General features: G+C 35.9%; 1 protein-coding gene across 3 annotated transcripts in view; it reads right to left on the bottom strand.

The window, feature by feature from the left end:
• RICTOR (RPTOR independent companion of MTOR complex 2) overlaps positions 1 to 14,970 on the bottom strand; it is a 90,454-nt gene that overhangs the window by 57,850 nt on the left and 17,634 nt on the right. For all 3 annotated transcript variants that reach the window (XM_030511744.1, XM_030511745.1, XM_032919636.1), the window contains exons 3-5: positions 14,744 to 14,841; positions 6,097 to 6,161; positions 223 to 354 (exon numbers count right to left, since the gene is read on the bottom strand). In XM_030511744.1, the coding sequence (XP_030367604.1) occupies positions 223 to 354; positions 6,097 to 6,161; positions 14,744 to 14,841 (295 nt within the window). The remainder of the gene's footprint in view (positions 1 to 222; positions 355 to 6,096; positions 6,162 to 14,743; positions 14,842 to 14,970) is intronic.

Raw genomic sequence — 14,970 nt, 5'->3', positions numbered from 1 at the left:
TACTCATAGTATATCATATATTAGGACAGCATTTTATTTGTACTAGCCTGTGTAATATATTATCCTTCTATTTTACAAAGGATGTTATTCATATTGAAGAAAAATGGCTTTATACAACTACAAATCAAGAATGTAAGAGGATATTAAAAAACCTGTCTCAACCATGAAAAAGCAAGCGACTTACAATTGTACGATTTACAACAGAAAAAAGAGAAAAATTACCTGGCTATCAAGTAATCCACTTTCAACTTCAGGACCTTCTGCAGAATACTGGAGTCTCGAATTAGATAGCGAAGAGCTCGCAATCCTGCTGCTCGCACCTCTTTTGCTTCATTCAGTAAAGCTAACCTCAGACTACAGTGAAGAAAACAAGGGGGACAAACAACTACTTAGCAGCAAGTTGATTTCACCATATGCAGCTACTATCTACTCATTTAAAATAAAAAGTCTGCTTAAAAAGGAAAAAAAAAAAAAAAAAGAAAAAAAAAAAAAAAAGAGAAGTGTTCTGCATTAACTTTCCAACTTTGAGATACTTACCTGTACAGACTGGAAGGCAAACCCTTCCCCTGCCAGCAGGTGTAGATGTATCAATCTGAACAAGCCACAAACCAATTTCCAGCCCCCTCACTCCCCAGAGAAGAGCTTGTACATCCATGAAATAATACATGACCAAGACCTGTACACAACTTGTTATTTAACAGAACAGCTGAGCACAATATTAGTCCAAGAAAATTAACAGGTAGAGCACATCTCCTCCTCTGCTAGACTGCCAACCCATAAGCATGGGTCCTCAAAACAATGTTTTGACACCTAAGAGAGACAAATTTGCACCTTAAGTAATTATATGCACCACTCACTAAAGATGTTATGGCACCACGTTATTTTTGCATGAAATATGACAGAGTCATAACTTCAGCAGTCCCACACAGCACAGATTCCTACATATTTCATTTTAACATGTAACCAAAATATTATTTCTCTTCATACAGATTTTAAAAGCATTTTGCTTGCTCTGAAGTAAGCTTTCCTAAACAGACCTGTCATCAAAACTGCCATCATAATGTAATTTCCTAAATTCACTATCTACATAAAAGGAAACAAGATACTGAAGGCCTCCTGAGGTAAGAGTTTGAAAGTATTAAATGACACACTGTCCTTTTGAAGGCCCTCAAAAATTCACCCCTTTTCCTTGACTATACAGGGCAGGGGAAACATCCCAACCTCCCAGTAACGTATTTTAGTAGGATTCCTTCAATGGACATCTAAGAGTGTAAATACTTCAGCATGTGGTATACAAATGGCTTAATTTTTTTCCTTTCTTATTCTAGGATTGTCATGCATGGTAATCAGCTTACTCCAATGCCAAAAATTTTCTGAGTATTTCTGGAGAAGAATTGGCCTGTTGAAAAATTACTGTAATGGGAACCTACTTTCAGGTGGTATCTAGACAGAGTAAAAAGGCTGCGATACTAGATGCAAATAAAGATGAATTGATTACTTTCAGCACGACGTAGGAAATTAATTCAGGAAAAGTCCTGTTTTGCTGTCATATCAAGTATGATTCTTACATACAAAGAGTGCCACTAATTGCCTCTGTTTATTGAGGCTGAGCTAGAAGCAAATCAGAAACAGATTCTCAATACTGTGAGGTTAAGAAAAATTCTTCCTCTAAAAAAAGCTGTACTAGAGAAAAGATTTACTTCCAAAGTTATTCAAGAAAAGCAGACAAGTAACTCTTCAATTCTGCTGACCAGATAGCAGGTATTCTTTAGATCATGGATAAAAAAATTGTTTCTAGTTTTGCAGCTTTGCAGAGATGGAAGTCTGAGGAATGAGCACATAAGACTCAGTTCTACTCAGTGATATTTTTGTATTTGGACTTTTACCTCAAACTTTACAATTGCTTTGGATATGCCAGTTTATGACACTTCAGTAGAGTTTCCTTTCAGGGCAGAAGTGACCATTAGTCATGGGAACGGTTTTGTTGCTATCCATAACATTTCTTACTAGGATATACCAAATCTGGATTTTCCACCACACTCCCCCATTCCCCTTCACCCTCCCCTCAATTACTTTCATACTTGAGAGGAAACATTTTTTGAACAGCAGACCAAACCAATCTTCAGACAAACAGTTTCTCAAATGCAATCAATGCTTTGAAAGCTTGTTCTACATCTCACAAGAGAAGGATGTTCTTAATTTGTAGACAGAAGTTAATTTAAGAATTTGCAACAGTAAAACCACTACAAAGGACAAAACTATCACGAGATTCAAAATCCAAAAGCAGAAGGTATCAAAAAGGGATGTGTCACTATCTTTAAACAGTGAGAATGCAATGAAAACATATAGCTACCCAGAAAGATAATAGACCTAAAATAAAGGCCATAAAATCCATAAGGGTCCAATGAAAGCAGTGACATATAAAAGCGCACAAGGGTGAACAAAAATATCTCCATTAAAAACAAAACCAACAACAAGAACAACAGAAAAAAAAAGAAAACCCTCACCAGTTAACGACTGAACTATAAAAACTTGAAAGAAACCTGACCTTATAAAGACAACAAAGACATGCTACAGCAGGCAGAAAAAAAGACACGTAAGAAAACCTATGTGTGCTTGGCTCTATGTGTCTACATGTTCTGACTTCTCAGCTGTGCCACAAGGAGAAAACCTGAAAAATTAAATCAGATCCACTGGATACGGCAAAAGAAAAAGGAGAAGGAATGAAGCAAGTGAGAGACAGACAGAGGTATGACTGATAGAAGCATTTTCTCCATACTAAGTCATTACTTTAGAGATCTGCATGAAGACTCCCATCCTAAAGCCTTTTTTGTTATACAACATGTGAGTCTAAGAAGTAAAAATAATGGAAGAACTGGAGGAAATCTGTCAGTAAGTATTGTCAGCAGCCCACCAAGCTTCACATCTAAGTTTTGGAAAGAACATCAACATGAACTATCTGCATATATTTGCTAGCACCGAATTATAAACGGTTGTGGCCACAACGGAGAAATGCCAATAAACAGGTCTATACAAAAAGGATTCTGAAAGGCATCCAGAGGACAGTTAATGATCTTAAAATCACCTCAAAATAAAACTGGCTAGCCATGTGAAGCACCCAGTACAGTTCACAAAAACTATGTTCTACTAATCTTTAAAAAGACTTGAAAGGAGTTATTACAATAATGTATAAAAAGGCATAAAATGTTGCTGAAGATTATATTAAGGGATATAAAGAGATCATAGAAAGATGAAAAGTAGTTTCAAAAATCAAAATCTGAAAAAATAATGGAAGAGTAGAGGTGACTAGAAGATTTTTGCCCTGACAAGTCTTTATCCGCATTTTTATCCAGGTTCACAATCTCTTTTTGTAGACAGTATTTAGTGTACAATAATTGATTTGGAAGAAGCAATGTGGGTGGGTGTGCAAAAATACACAACAACATTGTTTATATTAATAAGAATAGGATGGGGTGATAAAAAACTCCAAGGGAACTTAAAAATCATCTGTATGCATAGTTAACAAGATGAAGAAAATTCAAGATTCTTAGATACGACTTCACACACATCGAGACAAAAATTGTGTTATAAACCCATACTATATGGCTCTAAAATAGCCATCAGCTCAAGAAAATTATTATGCACATTCCACATGCACCTATTTGGCTGAAAGTGCCAAAAAGACATCATGATTGTGTAAGAGAAAAACTAAGCACATTACTACTTACCCTAGTATTTTAAATGTCACTGCAGAAAAGAAAATAACTTAAGACAGAATTAAAGGTGATAAACATTGAGAGTGATAAAAAGTCTGGAAGAGCTAATAAAGAATGGAATAAGAAAGGATATTCAATACCCATTATTGTATCACTCCTGCACCTTCTTCTAAAGCATCTCATTTACTCACTACACAGAGATAACCATGACTTTGACAAATCCCTGTTTGATCCAGTCAGGTAATTGTGAATATTCTGAATTTTGCTTTCATGGCCAAAGCCTCTTGGCACATTTCTAAAAGACCTCAAAAGTTTCTGAGGCCTACCAACACTCCATTTTCTTCATGGCTCAAGGCTTCCTCTCATCTGTCAATGGTATGGTACTCTGGGAACCAGGAAGACCCATATACACTGGGAATGACAACAAAAGGTGTCACTATTACCTCCATCTGCTGGTAGGAAGAAACTAAAATTAGGCGCCTAACAAAATTCCAAAAAGAGAATGAGTAGAAACAGATTTCTAACTGGAGGGTAATTGCAATTATTGCAGACTGCGACTGTCTTCAGTTTCGGTAAATAGTCTAACGAGGTTACTGACCCCAAACCCTAGCACTTTATAGGAAATCTATAATTATGCTTGAAGTCATAATTCTCTTCTAGTTTAATGCTCTCAGGCTAGCCATTTATAACTCACAAACACAGAAAACTCACAAGGTATTTCTTGCATCCAAATAACTTTCCACATTTTCAAAGAAAACCACATTTGTTCTGTAGAACAAAAAGGTTTCCCCTTATAGAAATCCAAGATAATGCTGGGAACATCAGCAGAGCAAAATATTTCCAAATAATTATATGTACTTAGCCTACCTGAAGGTCGCTTCCAAAATCTACTAAAAACTTCAGATATTTGCAAGTTACTCAGAATAACTGCATATTTTGCTATATAGCAAAATAATCTGCAAACAAAATACTACCACAGAATGGCTGTAACTCGAGCAACATTTTTAAGTTTGCCTGAAAAGTCAGTATCTTGTGAAAACAATCCATCCTATAAATTTATCTGAAGAACCACAAATCAGTATGATTATGGTTGTTAAAATGTTAGTATCTGAGTGGAATCCTTGAGTTTGAAAATTACCACTATAGCACAATAACCTACATAAACACATTAAAAATTTGCTTCTCATGTATATACACAGAGGACCCACTGGACTGACCAAAATAACACTAACCAAGGTAACCTTCCTGATACATGTTTTTAGAGTTTGTTTGTTTGTTTTGGGTTGTGTTTGGTTGGCCTTTTGGTTTTTTGGGGTTTGGTGGTTTTTTGGTTTGTGGGGTTTTTTGGGTTGTTTTTTTTTCTTTTTGAGAAGCCATTTTTGGCATTTTTCTAAGTAGAAGGCTATTTTTCTTCTTGGGGCTGCTGAGAACATCAATATCTGTAATTGTGTTTGGATTAGCAGATCTTTCTGCAAACTTCTGCCTATAAAAACAAACACTAGTATTTGCATAACCTTTTAAGGCTTGTATTTAAAAATATTTGCCAAAGAACTCTGAATTTTGAAGTTATACTCTTAAGTGATGTTTAGTCCCATCATAAAGAACCATAATAGATTACATAAATAAGATCAGAAGATAACTTACTGAAGCTTACAGGAAAATATGCATTCATAAAAATACACTAACATTTTTAAAATTTTTTAGTTCTAGCAAGAAAAAACCAACTATTTATAAAAGAACTTACAATATTTCCACAAGAAGCTACATTTTACTTGAAGAGTGACTAGCTTTTCTAAGTCTGATAACTAAATTGGAAGAAGACAAAAATCGTATTAAATACTAGATCTTAGTTGTTTCTGCCATCTATGCTGAGTCTCAGGACAAACTTACTAATGTTTGTGTAAACCCACAGAAGTTCAGGAAATAAGCATGTAGTTACTTTTGACTGTCAGAAATGGCAACAAAATATAGGAAAATTCCACTTGGAAGTACATACACAGGGCATTTTAGTAGCAGGAAAAGCAATGTTACAGACACATATACACAAGCACAATTAACATAAATGTTTATCCTTAAATCCTGATGCCACATCAAGAGTATGCTCTAAATTCTGTAGGTGCACATTTTCGCTATTAGTGTTTTCTGCAAGTCCTGAGATATTCAGAAGTATTTTTACTCTATGGGGAATATAAGTAAGAAATGCCTGAAAGTGAATAACCTATTTCTGATTTTACTCAGAATATTTGTCAGGTATATGTTTGAATTAGGAAATTTAAACTCATAAAGGAAACAAAATACTAGCTCAGAAATAAAGTTTATTTAATTGCACTTAGAACAATTAAAGAACCCTAGTATTGCTCTAGTGTTCCTTACTACTTACCATATTATGATGCTGTCATACGTAAACCCTAGCTTTTCTTCAGCATGGCCAATATTACAAAGTAGCTGAAAATAAAAAAGAACAAAAACAAAACAGAAAACATGTATTATTTTTAACTCTTTAAAAATGATTATGTAAAATGGTAGATATTTGGCAATGCATTCAAAGAAACCTGAGCAATTTCATTCATGGCAAGGAGAAGGGTACCAACTTCAGACTTTCCTGCGAATTTCTGCTGTCACTTTTCTGTTCCTATATACATCACTCACACACAAATTTGTGGCCTCTCATACTAGCAAAAAGCTTGCACAGTTGTATAAGATGCCTGCTGGTCAGTTTTTCAGCTCCAAATAGCTAGTTTGGCAATTGGTAACCTGAGCAGAGATGAGAGAGACTGAAGTCACATCTGCATTCAAAAAGAGTGAACTCTAATGTGAGAGTTCTGAAGCAGATTGACACTGCTGGTCCACTATCATGTTTGGCCACACCGGCAGAGGTGTAAGGAAAAAAAATAAATGAGAAGGTATAGCCAATGATAAGTGTTCTTTAACTGACATTTGGTCTGGCCTGCCATTGATTCCATAGAACTTGTACCTCTGAAAAACACCAGTACAAAGGTTGAATTCATGCACACAAAAAGACACCCATAAACTGTTGCAAATTCTGAACATTTCAACTATATCTATCCATTCTGAACACAAGACTGAAAATTTACAAGTGCAGCTTTTACATTCAAAACCAATCTCAAAAGGAGGAACCTAGTGCATGCCAATGTTTTAACCTCCTAAGGAAGGAAAACAGTCTCTCCTGTAAGAGCTGATACTGTTCTCCTTTGCAAGAGCAGCTAAAAAAAAAAAAAAAAAAAAAATCTCACTACTACCCCCAGCTAAAATGCTAAAATACTTGATTATCACATCCAAATCCCAAAGCACTTCCAAAACCTCAAGTGACTAGTACTGATTGCAATAGCTTTGCACTTTGTCCTCTCTTTTCAGAACAGGCACGTGTTCAGTTCCAAGCCAGCACAGCATTAACAGCTTCTCCTCAGTGAGGAACTCAGGAAGTGTTTGTGCTAACTAGTGAAAATATTAGAATACATTAGAATATATCAAAACTTGTGCTGCATTCTTTGTATTTACTGCTAACAAAAAAGAAAAAAATAAGCTAAACAGTTAAAGTAAGGCTACTGTAAGTTCAAATATTACACATGTTCCATGCTCCATTCTACTCCTCACGTTCATCTGAAAAACCAGTAGATTGCAGAAACTCTGCTTTTAATTAAACCCATTTTATTACGATGATGGTTTAAATTCAAACAACACTTAGGTTACGTTCAACAAGTACAAACTGTTCCAAGGATCACGTCACATTTTAAGAGATGACTTTTTGTACTGTGAGAAAAATGCATAGTGATAATGCTGAAATCCAAAGTTGTTAGATTATTAAATTGGTCTGGATCAGCTCCACGTCTGGGTTCAAATAATCTCAGTTAATCGAAATATTTTGGATTTTGCATTTTTCTTAACAGTGGCTATAACCAAAGATGATTATAAAACATAAGGCAAGTTATATAATTTCTTTTCCACCACCATTCAAATTTGATAATAAAACAAGACAATTGGTGCATTAACTGGTTATGACAGTATGTCACTTCCTAGCATCAATCTATTTTTATGCCATGTTGTTGGACTGCCTAAGGCCAACACTGCTGCTTTAGCATTTCTATTGGCATCTTATGAACTGTAAAAATTGGCTGGCAGAGTGTAAGCAAAACAGTGTGAGAAGACAGCGGGTAAAAACAGTTCATTGTTCAGTTTCAGACAAGTACATCAAGAGTTGTTTAGGCTAATCATTTATACATCTAAACCTCTGCCCATCATTCCACCCCCGCACAAAGGAGAAATCCTCATTTAACATACCACATTATCCTCAACAGTGTTTCTTTCCTACTTTAAAAACCCCTACAGAATCACAATTCTGATGTAGAAAAACCATTTTTGAGAAAGCTGCTACTGTGTGCACTACTGCATTCCTGAAGCTAGTCTCCCATCACTGCACTCACCACTGGTTTTCATCTTGAGTGGTCCTGAAAATAAAGCAGATGTGTTCCAAGAACGCACCTAACTTGCTGCTAATGAGCATTCAATCCACTGGACCATCTCTAGTCTAGTTCTCAGTAACCACTATTACCAAATACATATAGTGAGGTTATTAGCTCCACAATACCAATCGTTTTCTTCTATACACGCTTCCACTGCACAGATCCCCACTGACATAGAAAGAAACTCAACAACTTAACCTTATCTTGAAACTCAAACATGATCATGTAACCTGATGACAGTTACAACTTTCATTAAGTTCAACTGCTTTGTGGATACAGATATCTAAATGTAACAATAATTATTATCAAAGTGTTTGATGCTGCCTATGAATACATGTGAAATATTTCAGAGAATGAATAGATAAAATTGTCTAAAAAAAAGGTAAGTACAAAATTAGCTTCTTTAGCTGTTAGTTTACTCCCATTCCAATGGACCACCATTACTTATGTATTAGCTTTCTTTGCAACTTAAACACAGTAGTGTGATGAAAGGACTTCCAGCTAGAAAAGGCTTTAAAAGACAAACAGCAAGATCAGAATTCAAAATGTTTCAGTAATTTGAAAGGAGTGCCCAAACTCAGTAAGAACATTTAATTAAATAAAAAGAACAGATCCTTCAGGGTATCACACATAAGACACAAACTGAAACCAGTCCAACAGAGAAAGAAAAGATGTTCTGAAAACACTCTGAATACTAAATACAAAAACAAAATTCAAAAGGAAAGCAAAATTTCTAAGTTACTGCAAACTATAAAGTAAATGAATTAATGTGATGCAATTTCACACACACACACAAAAAAAAAAAAAGAGTAATTTTTACCCTTGGAAGTACTTATGGGACTGCATTATGTTTGAGATTAAGAGACTCTTTTCACCATTTCACAGGCTGCTCTCAAAACTGCAAAATTTTGGGTGCGACATTTTAGGAGCAGACAATCTGGAAAAAGTAGAGCAGAAGAATGCACAAGGCAGCTAGAAAATGTACCCAATACACCCATGAAGGCTAAGACATTGGGTTCATTTAGTCCAGGTGAAAAAAATAGAAGTAAGGTTGGGTTGATACATGTTTAAAGGAGGAAAAAAAGTCATGAAGCTGCTATAAAGAAGATACTGTTCAGCTTTGGGTACCCTCAATGCTTTGGGTATTTTTTCAGTTATAAATGTCTGGTTTTACACATATCATAGGGAAAACTTTGACACTTTCCTCTCATTTAACATTCAAACAACATTAGCACGTCAATGATTCTGGCCCAAATGAAGTAACTTTTGTAGATGGCTGAATTCCTGACAAATCCAACTAACTGTCATATGTTTGACTGTAACATTAAAAAAATTAATGTGCATGTCATTGTAGTTTAACTTTGCAGGCAAGCAGTACCAGAATATTAAAATCTGCGTTTGGCTATACATTGCTGTATTTCACAAAAATTGCAGTGGATTATCATATCATGTAAATGCCTGGAATTATGCAAATATGTTTATATTTTTCATACATCTTGCAAAAGGTATATATTTTTATACATACACAACATTACTTATTTCTATATATACACACATAAACACACAGAAAATACTTTGCTTGTTAAAATTCCCAATAAGTCAACTCTAAAATTGAAAATGTTTGATACAATAGTAAATGTATGGGAATAGCACAGTCTTTTTGGGAGTATGATTTAATATTAGGACAAAATTGTACTTACACTAGGACAGACTGACTAACTCACAGTGAAGGGGTTTTTTCATGTTTACTGTCAGCTATGAGCTTTTCATGCTACTTGGATGAGTCATAGCAATATGAGTAACACATCAACATGTCTTGGAAACAGTAGCTCAAAACAACAAAACCACAGGAGGTCAACAGCATACACAAGCTAAGTGCACACCGAGACAATTCAAATTTATATTCAACAGAATAGTCACAGCAATTAGTAGGTAAAAGTAGGATATTCTTCTGTGCATCCAAATCTAATTACACTGTAATTTTGAAAATACAGTTTGAACCATCACTGATAATATTTATGAGGGGACTATTCAGTAGATTCTAGTCTGAAGAGAAGCCTCTACTGAAATTGTGGACTCTGGATTTATACCATTAACTCTCAAGGTTTGTTCCACCGCTGAATGCCCCTAAGCAGATATCTGCTACATGATTCACCTTAACATTTCAAGTTTTGCCCACTGTGGTTTAGCTGCATGGATGAATGTTACAGTCAGTCAGTACTACATTCAGATTCTAAGATACCTGGGCTTTGCAAACGACAAATGAGACTCTAAAATGACAGACTATGAACCGGAGTGAGACAGAATCCGTGAAAGCCTCTATAGCCCCAAACTCTATCTATATAGTGAAATTTCGCAGCATGGTCAAAAGCTAACAGATATATAGCGCAGAACAGTAGAGCCTCATTAAATAATGACGAATTAGTTTTGAGAAGATGGAAAATAATATTTGCCATATCACACTGCCTAGTCAATTGCTAAGCTTAAGCTAAAATGAATTAAGGTTCATTTTGTCCTTAAAAAGCACCTTCCTTTTTGAATGAAAAATAGAAATCCCTATAAACACCACCTGTGGATCTTTTTTTCTGTTCATTATTTAAATACACTTTCGGTTTTAGAAAAGGTATAGAGGATCTCTCAGAAGCTAACAGTGGGATAAACCTTCTGTAATAAAGGATTCTAAATAAATACTTCAAAATATATTTTCCACTAGGTAAATATAATTGTGCAGTTCTTTCCGGTTTTCAGTAATTTATCACTTACTACTTCTCATGGGGGTGGGGAAAACCCCAAAGAAGTAACCATGATATCTTGGTATTAATCAGCAGAAGTTGGGAAACTTCAAGGCGCTCGCCTTATGTAGCTGGCCATATAAATGAAAGATGGGTAATCCTACTCAGCTTACTGAAGCCAAAGGCACATACCGAGCTTGTGAACTGCTGTGACAACTGAAGGTGTCACCAACCATTTGCTGGAGGTCAAATCCTCAGTTTTCATGTCAGAATTTGGGTTAGCTTGAACAGTGATAGAGGTGGTTTGAAAGGAACAAGATTATTTTTGTCTAACACAGGTTAGGCAGTAATTTTGCCCACAAACTGCAGCTTCACTTACTTAGGTGATGAGCACCAGAGGAGGAGAAAAATTTCTAAGTTTTCCACTGCTCAACACTAAACATACCTTTCTACTGCCTGAGTTATCATGAGACTGGGAATGCTAATTTCTTGGAGCAGAAACCTTACAGTGCCTGATGGGCAAGAACAACCCATGTTCTGCAGCCAAAGTGCCAAGAATGTGTGCAGTAAGGTTTTTATTAAGAAGCATTAGGTAAAACTTAATGAATGAAATGCAAGTTCTTGTAAAACTTCATGTTAAGCTTACTTTGCACAGTAAGTATAGGTGCTGTGGGGACTTGACCATTACTTGTTCATGCTTTTCTTGAAGGGCAAGACAAATGAAAAGGGAGTTACACCAATTAGGAATGCAAGCTTCAAACAAAATATCTGCCTTATGGTAGATTCTTGCAGATAAAGTAACAAATCCTGTTCACTGCTGATCATCATTATTTTAATAAATTTTATGTAAAGTATTTAACTTCTGCATAAAATCCTGGAGTCTAGTTCAGCAATTTCTGAAGGGTGATTTGCCCAGAGAAGCTGTGGCTGTCCCATCCCTGGCAGTGTTCAAGGCCAGGTTGGACATGGCTTGGAGCAACCTGCTCTAGTGGAAGATGTTCCTGCCCGTGGCAGGGGAGTTGCAACTACATGAGCTTTAAAGTCCCTTCCAACTCAAACTGTTGTGTGATTTGTTCCCTTCCCTTAAAAAAAAAAAAGGGGTAGGGAAAACAAATTCCAGCTTAAAAATCTAGTCCTCTTTCAAGGAAAGAAACCTGAACTTAACATACCTCAGACATCAAGTTTTATATTAATTTCAAGATATCTACCACAGTCTCCATCAGAAAAGTCCACATTAACTTACATTACTTGTTTTTACATTAATACAAACATTTTGCTTCCCCTGACCAAAAAAGTAGAACAGTATTTCTTCCAAATGTGAGATTTGCCCAGTCTTTGAAGGGAAAATCTGGGGCAGTGGGGAGTAACTGCTTAGACTGGTGCTGACATTTTCTTTTAATAAGAATAATATTTCTAGCAGGAGGGTTAATTTTTCTCAATTTTCTGTATTAATCAGAAATATGCTAATTAAAATTTTTGAAAGGTTCTTTCCTGTCTACAGGACAAATATCCTAGATAACTAGTAGCCTTTCAAAAATGGATCACAAAATACAAGAATTTACAAGGTTCATCTTGAAATCCAAGTTCATCTTCAATGTAATTCCAACATAGGATACAAGGATCTCAAGTCTCAGCACATCTATCTTCCCCATACTCTTATCTCACAAAGGGGGAACTGAGACTATTTCAATTCATGGTAGAAGGCCAGAGCGCAGAAAGGAAATAAAACTATCTCCCCCAAGCTCCAGGCTTTCACTCTTAACCACTGGAATGAAAAACACAGAATTGTTCCAACCACAAGGCAGATAATACAGTACAATTTGCAACCTTTATCTATTTTCATAACTGCATCTACAGTTCAAACAAAAATACAAAGAGTTTTCAAAACCAAATGTACAACTTATACATTTATAAAGCAGATATTCCAGGGAGACGACTGTAAGAACAAGTGCTCAACATTAAATAGAATAGGATGATTCTCTTATACAGAGTCACTCTGATTCACGATCAAAACCAAGTTATGAATTATAGTTTGTCTTCAAAAGTAATATTTCATTTTAGCAAGTTGTTCTTCACGAATTCATACTTTCTTGCTAGTCTTAAGTCCAATTTATGAAAATCTTCCTTGTGTTTTTTTAAGTATTTTCCATTTTTAACACCAGGTTCAGTATAAAGAACAAATTCTTCAAATATTCAATTATCAAATAATTCAATTTTTCAAAATTATCCTTTTAAGAGTTTTTGGTTCGTCCTCTAATTACAATATGCATCTTTACGACTTTACCACATTTAAGGGTGCTTAGCATCTGATTTTCAGTGTAAAACTAACACTATTTTAAGATCCATAGTTTTGAATATTGCCTTTTCACTGGGAATCATGAATCTGCAAATCTAATCCAGTTCTTTAATTTTAAGGCAACTACAGAATTTGGAAGCACTCACATTTAAAAGTTTTCAGATTAGCACGAAAAGGAAACAGAGTTATGCACTGGCCTTTTCTAACAGAATAAAGGGCTTTCTTGCAACACAATTTGGAATCTCAGTACAAACAGCAACATTTTGTCAATTGTGGATGCCTGACAGACAGAACAAGGCAATGACCCAAAGAAGAGATTCCACTATAACCAAGTTCAGTTCCTCAGTGAATGCTCTGCACTTACAGTATACTGGACCAACACAGGAAATGAAGCATTTACAGATTTGTTATAATGCACTGGAAGATAAATTTATTTGCTACCGATTTTGTCCTCAGTACCTCCTGCTAACTGAATTTCGAACAATACCACTGAAGAGCTGTTCAATCTTACAAGGACTGCTTTTAACAGCCAACAAGCATCCCTACTTCGAAGTTTATCATGCATTTTGTCCTTCTTATATCAATTGGTCCCCCAAACCCGCCCCTGAGCATTTGTTCTTTCGCCTGAGATGATTGCCTCAAAAATACCAAGTAGCCTCCTGGTTACCTTACTTAATGATTCATTACTAGCTTTTAACCTCAATTTACTCACAAAATTCTCTGCAACTACCTTGTTGCTTGGCTACCACTGATTGCAGGATCATCTTCAGGCACGTTGCTGCATCTGTAGTGCTCTCTCAGAAATGTGTACAATTCTTTCCGAGTTTCAGTCCATCCGTTAAGGTAATACTCACACTGAAGCTCAAAAATGTCTCCTAGCTCGCAGACTAGGAGCATTTTTCCCTTGCTTTGACAAATGGAACGCTGGTCCAACCACAACCATTCAAGTATGCTACAACAAGAACCATTTTCCTAACTCACTACCTATCTCCCACCAGCCCCCTCTGCTCCTCTCTACAGCTTCCTCATCGACCCCCCCCCAAAAATATGGTACTTGCTCTCCTTCTGAAGGCCTTTCCTGGACTCTTCATTCAGCCTACACTCTCACCCTGCAGTAGGTTTTTAATTCTTGCCTCCTGTCAATTCACAATGACAGCTTCCAACATATCCATTGCACTTTCAGGCAAGTACTTGTCACATTCCTGTAATTTGGAAGCATGTATTTGGAAAAGCACCTCAAAAATCAACAATACAGACTAGAAATCGCCCCTTTAAGTCTTTTTTCACTGAAAAACATGAAAACTGTAGTGAAAGTTGCTGTTACTATTCTATTAGCCTCCCAACAACTGCATATCATACTCATTGATAAAGTCCTCAACCTCACTACACTATCAGTTTACGTTCATGGAGTTGGCATTTCACATTTTTGATTCAATTCTGTGGAGCAGGAAGCAATCTTTAGCTCTACTTGTGCAACTTAACCCACCATTTGTTTTACGACACTATTTAAGCTCTTACCTTAGTAAAATTATTCAAGTGACCCAGTTTCCTCATATTTGAGACGCCTTGTAATTTGGCTACATTTTGGAGAATCTCTCTCATATTATCCGACGGTTCTGCAAAAGAAAACAGGTTATTAGCAGATACAATTGAAGTCAAAAATCTACACATGCCTTCAACATGCAGTTTTCTAAATGTAACAGCTACTCTCCAGCTCTTAATAAAGGAGGCAGATCATTTTCACC

This window comes from Strigops habroptila, chromosome Z, assembly GCF_004027225.2.
Source record: "Strigops habroptila isolate Jane chromosome Z, bStrHab1.2.pri, whole genome shotgun sequence".
Taxonomy (NCBI): domain Eukaryota; kingdom Metazoa; phylum Chordata; class Aves; order Psittaciformes; family Psittacidae; genus Strigops; species Strigops habroptila.
The sequence above is the reverse complement of the archived record's forward strand: the minus strand, read 5'-3'. Positions and strand labels throughout refer to the sequence as shown.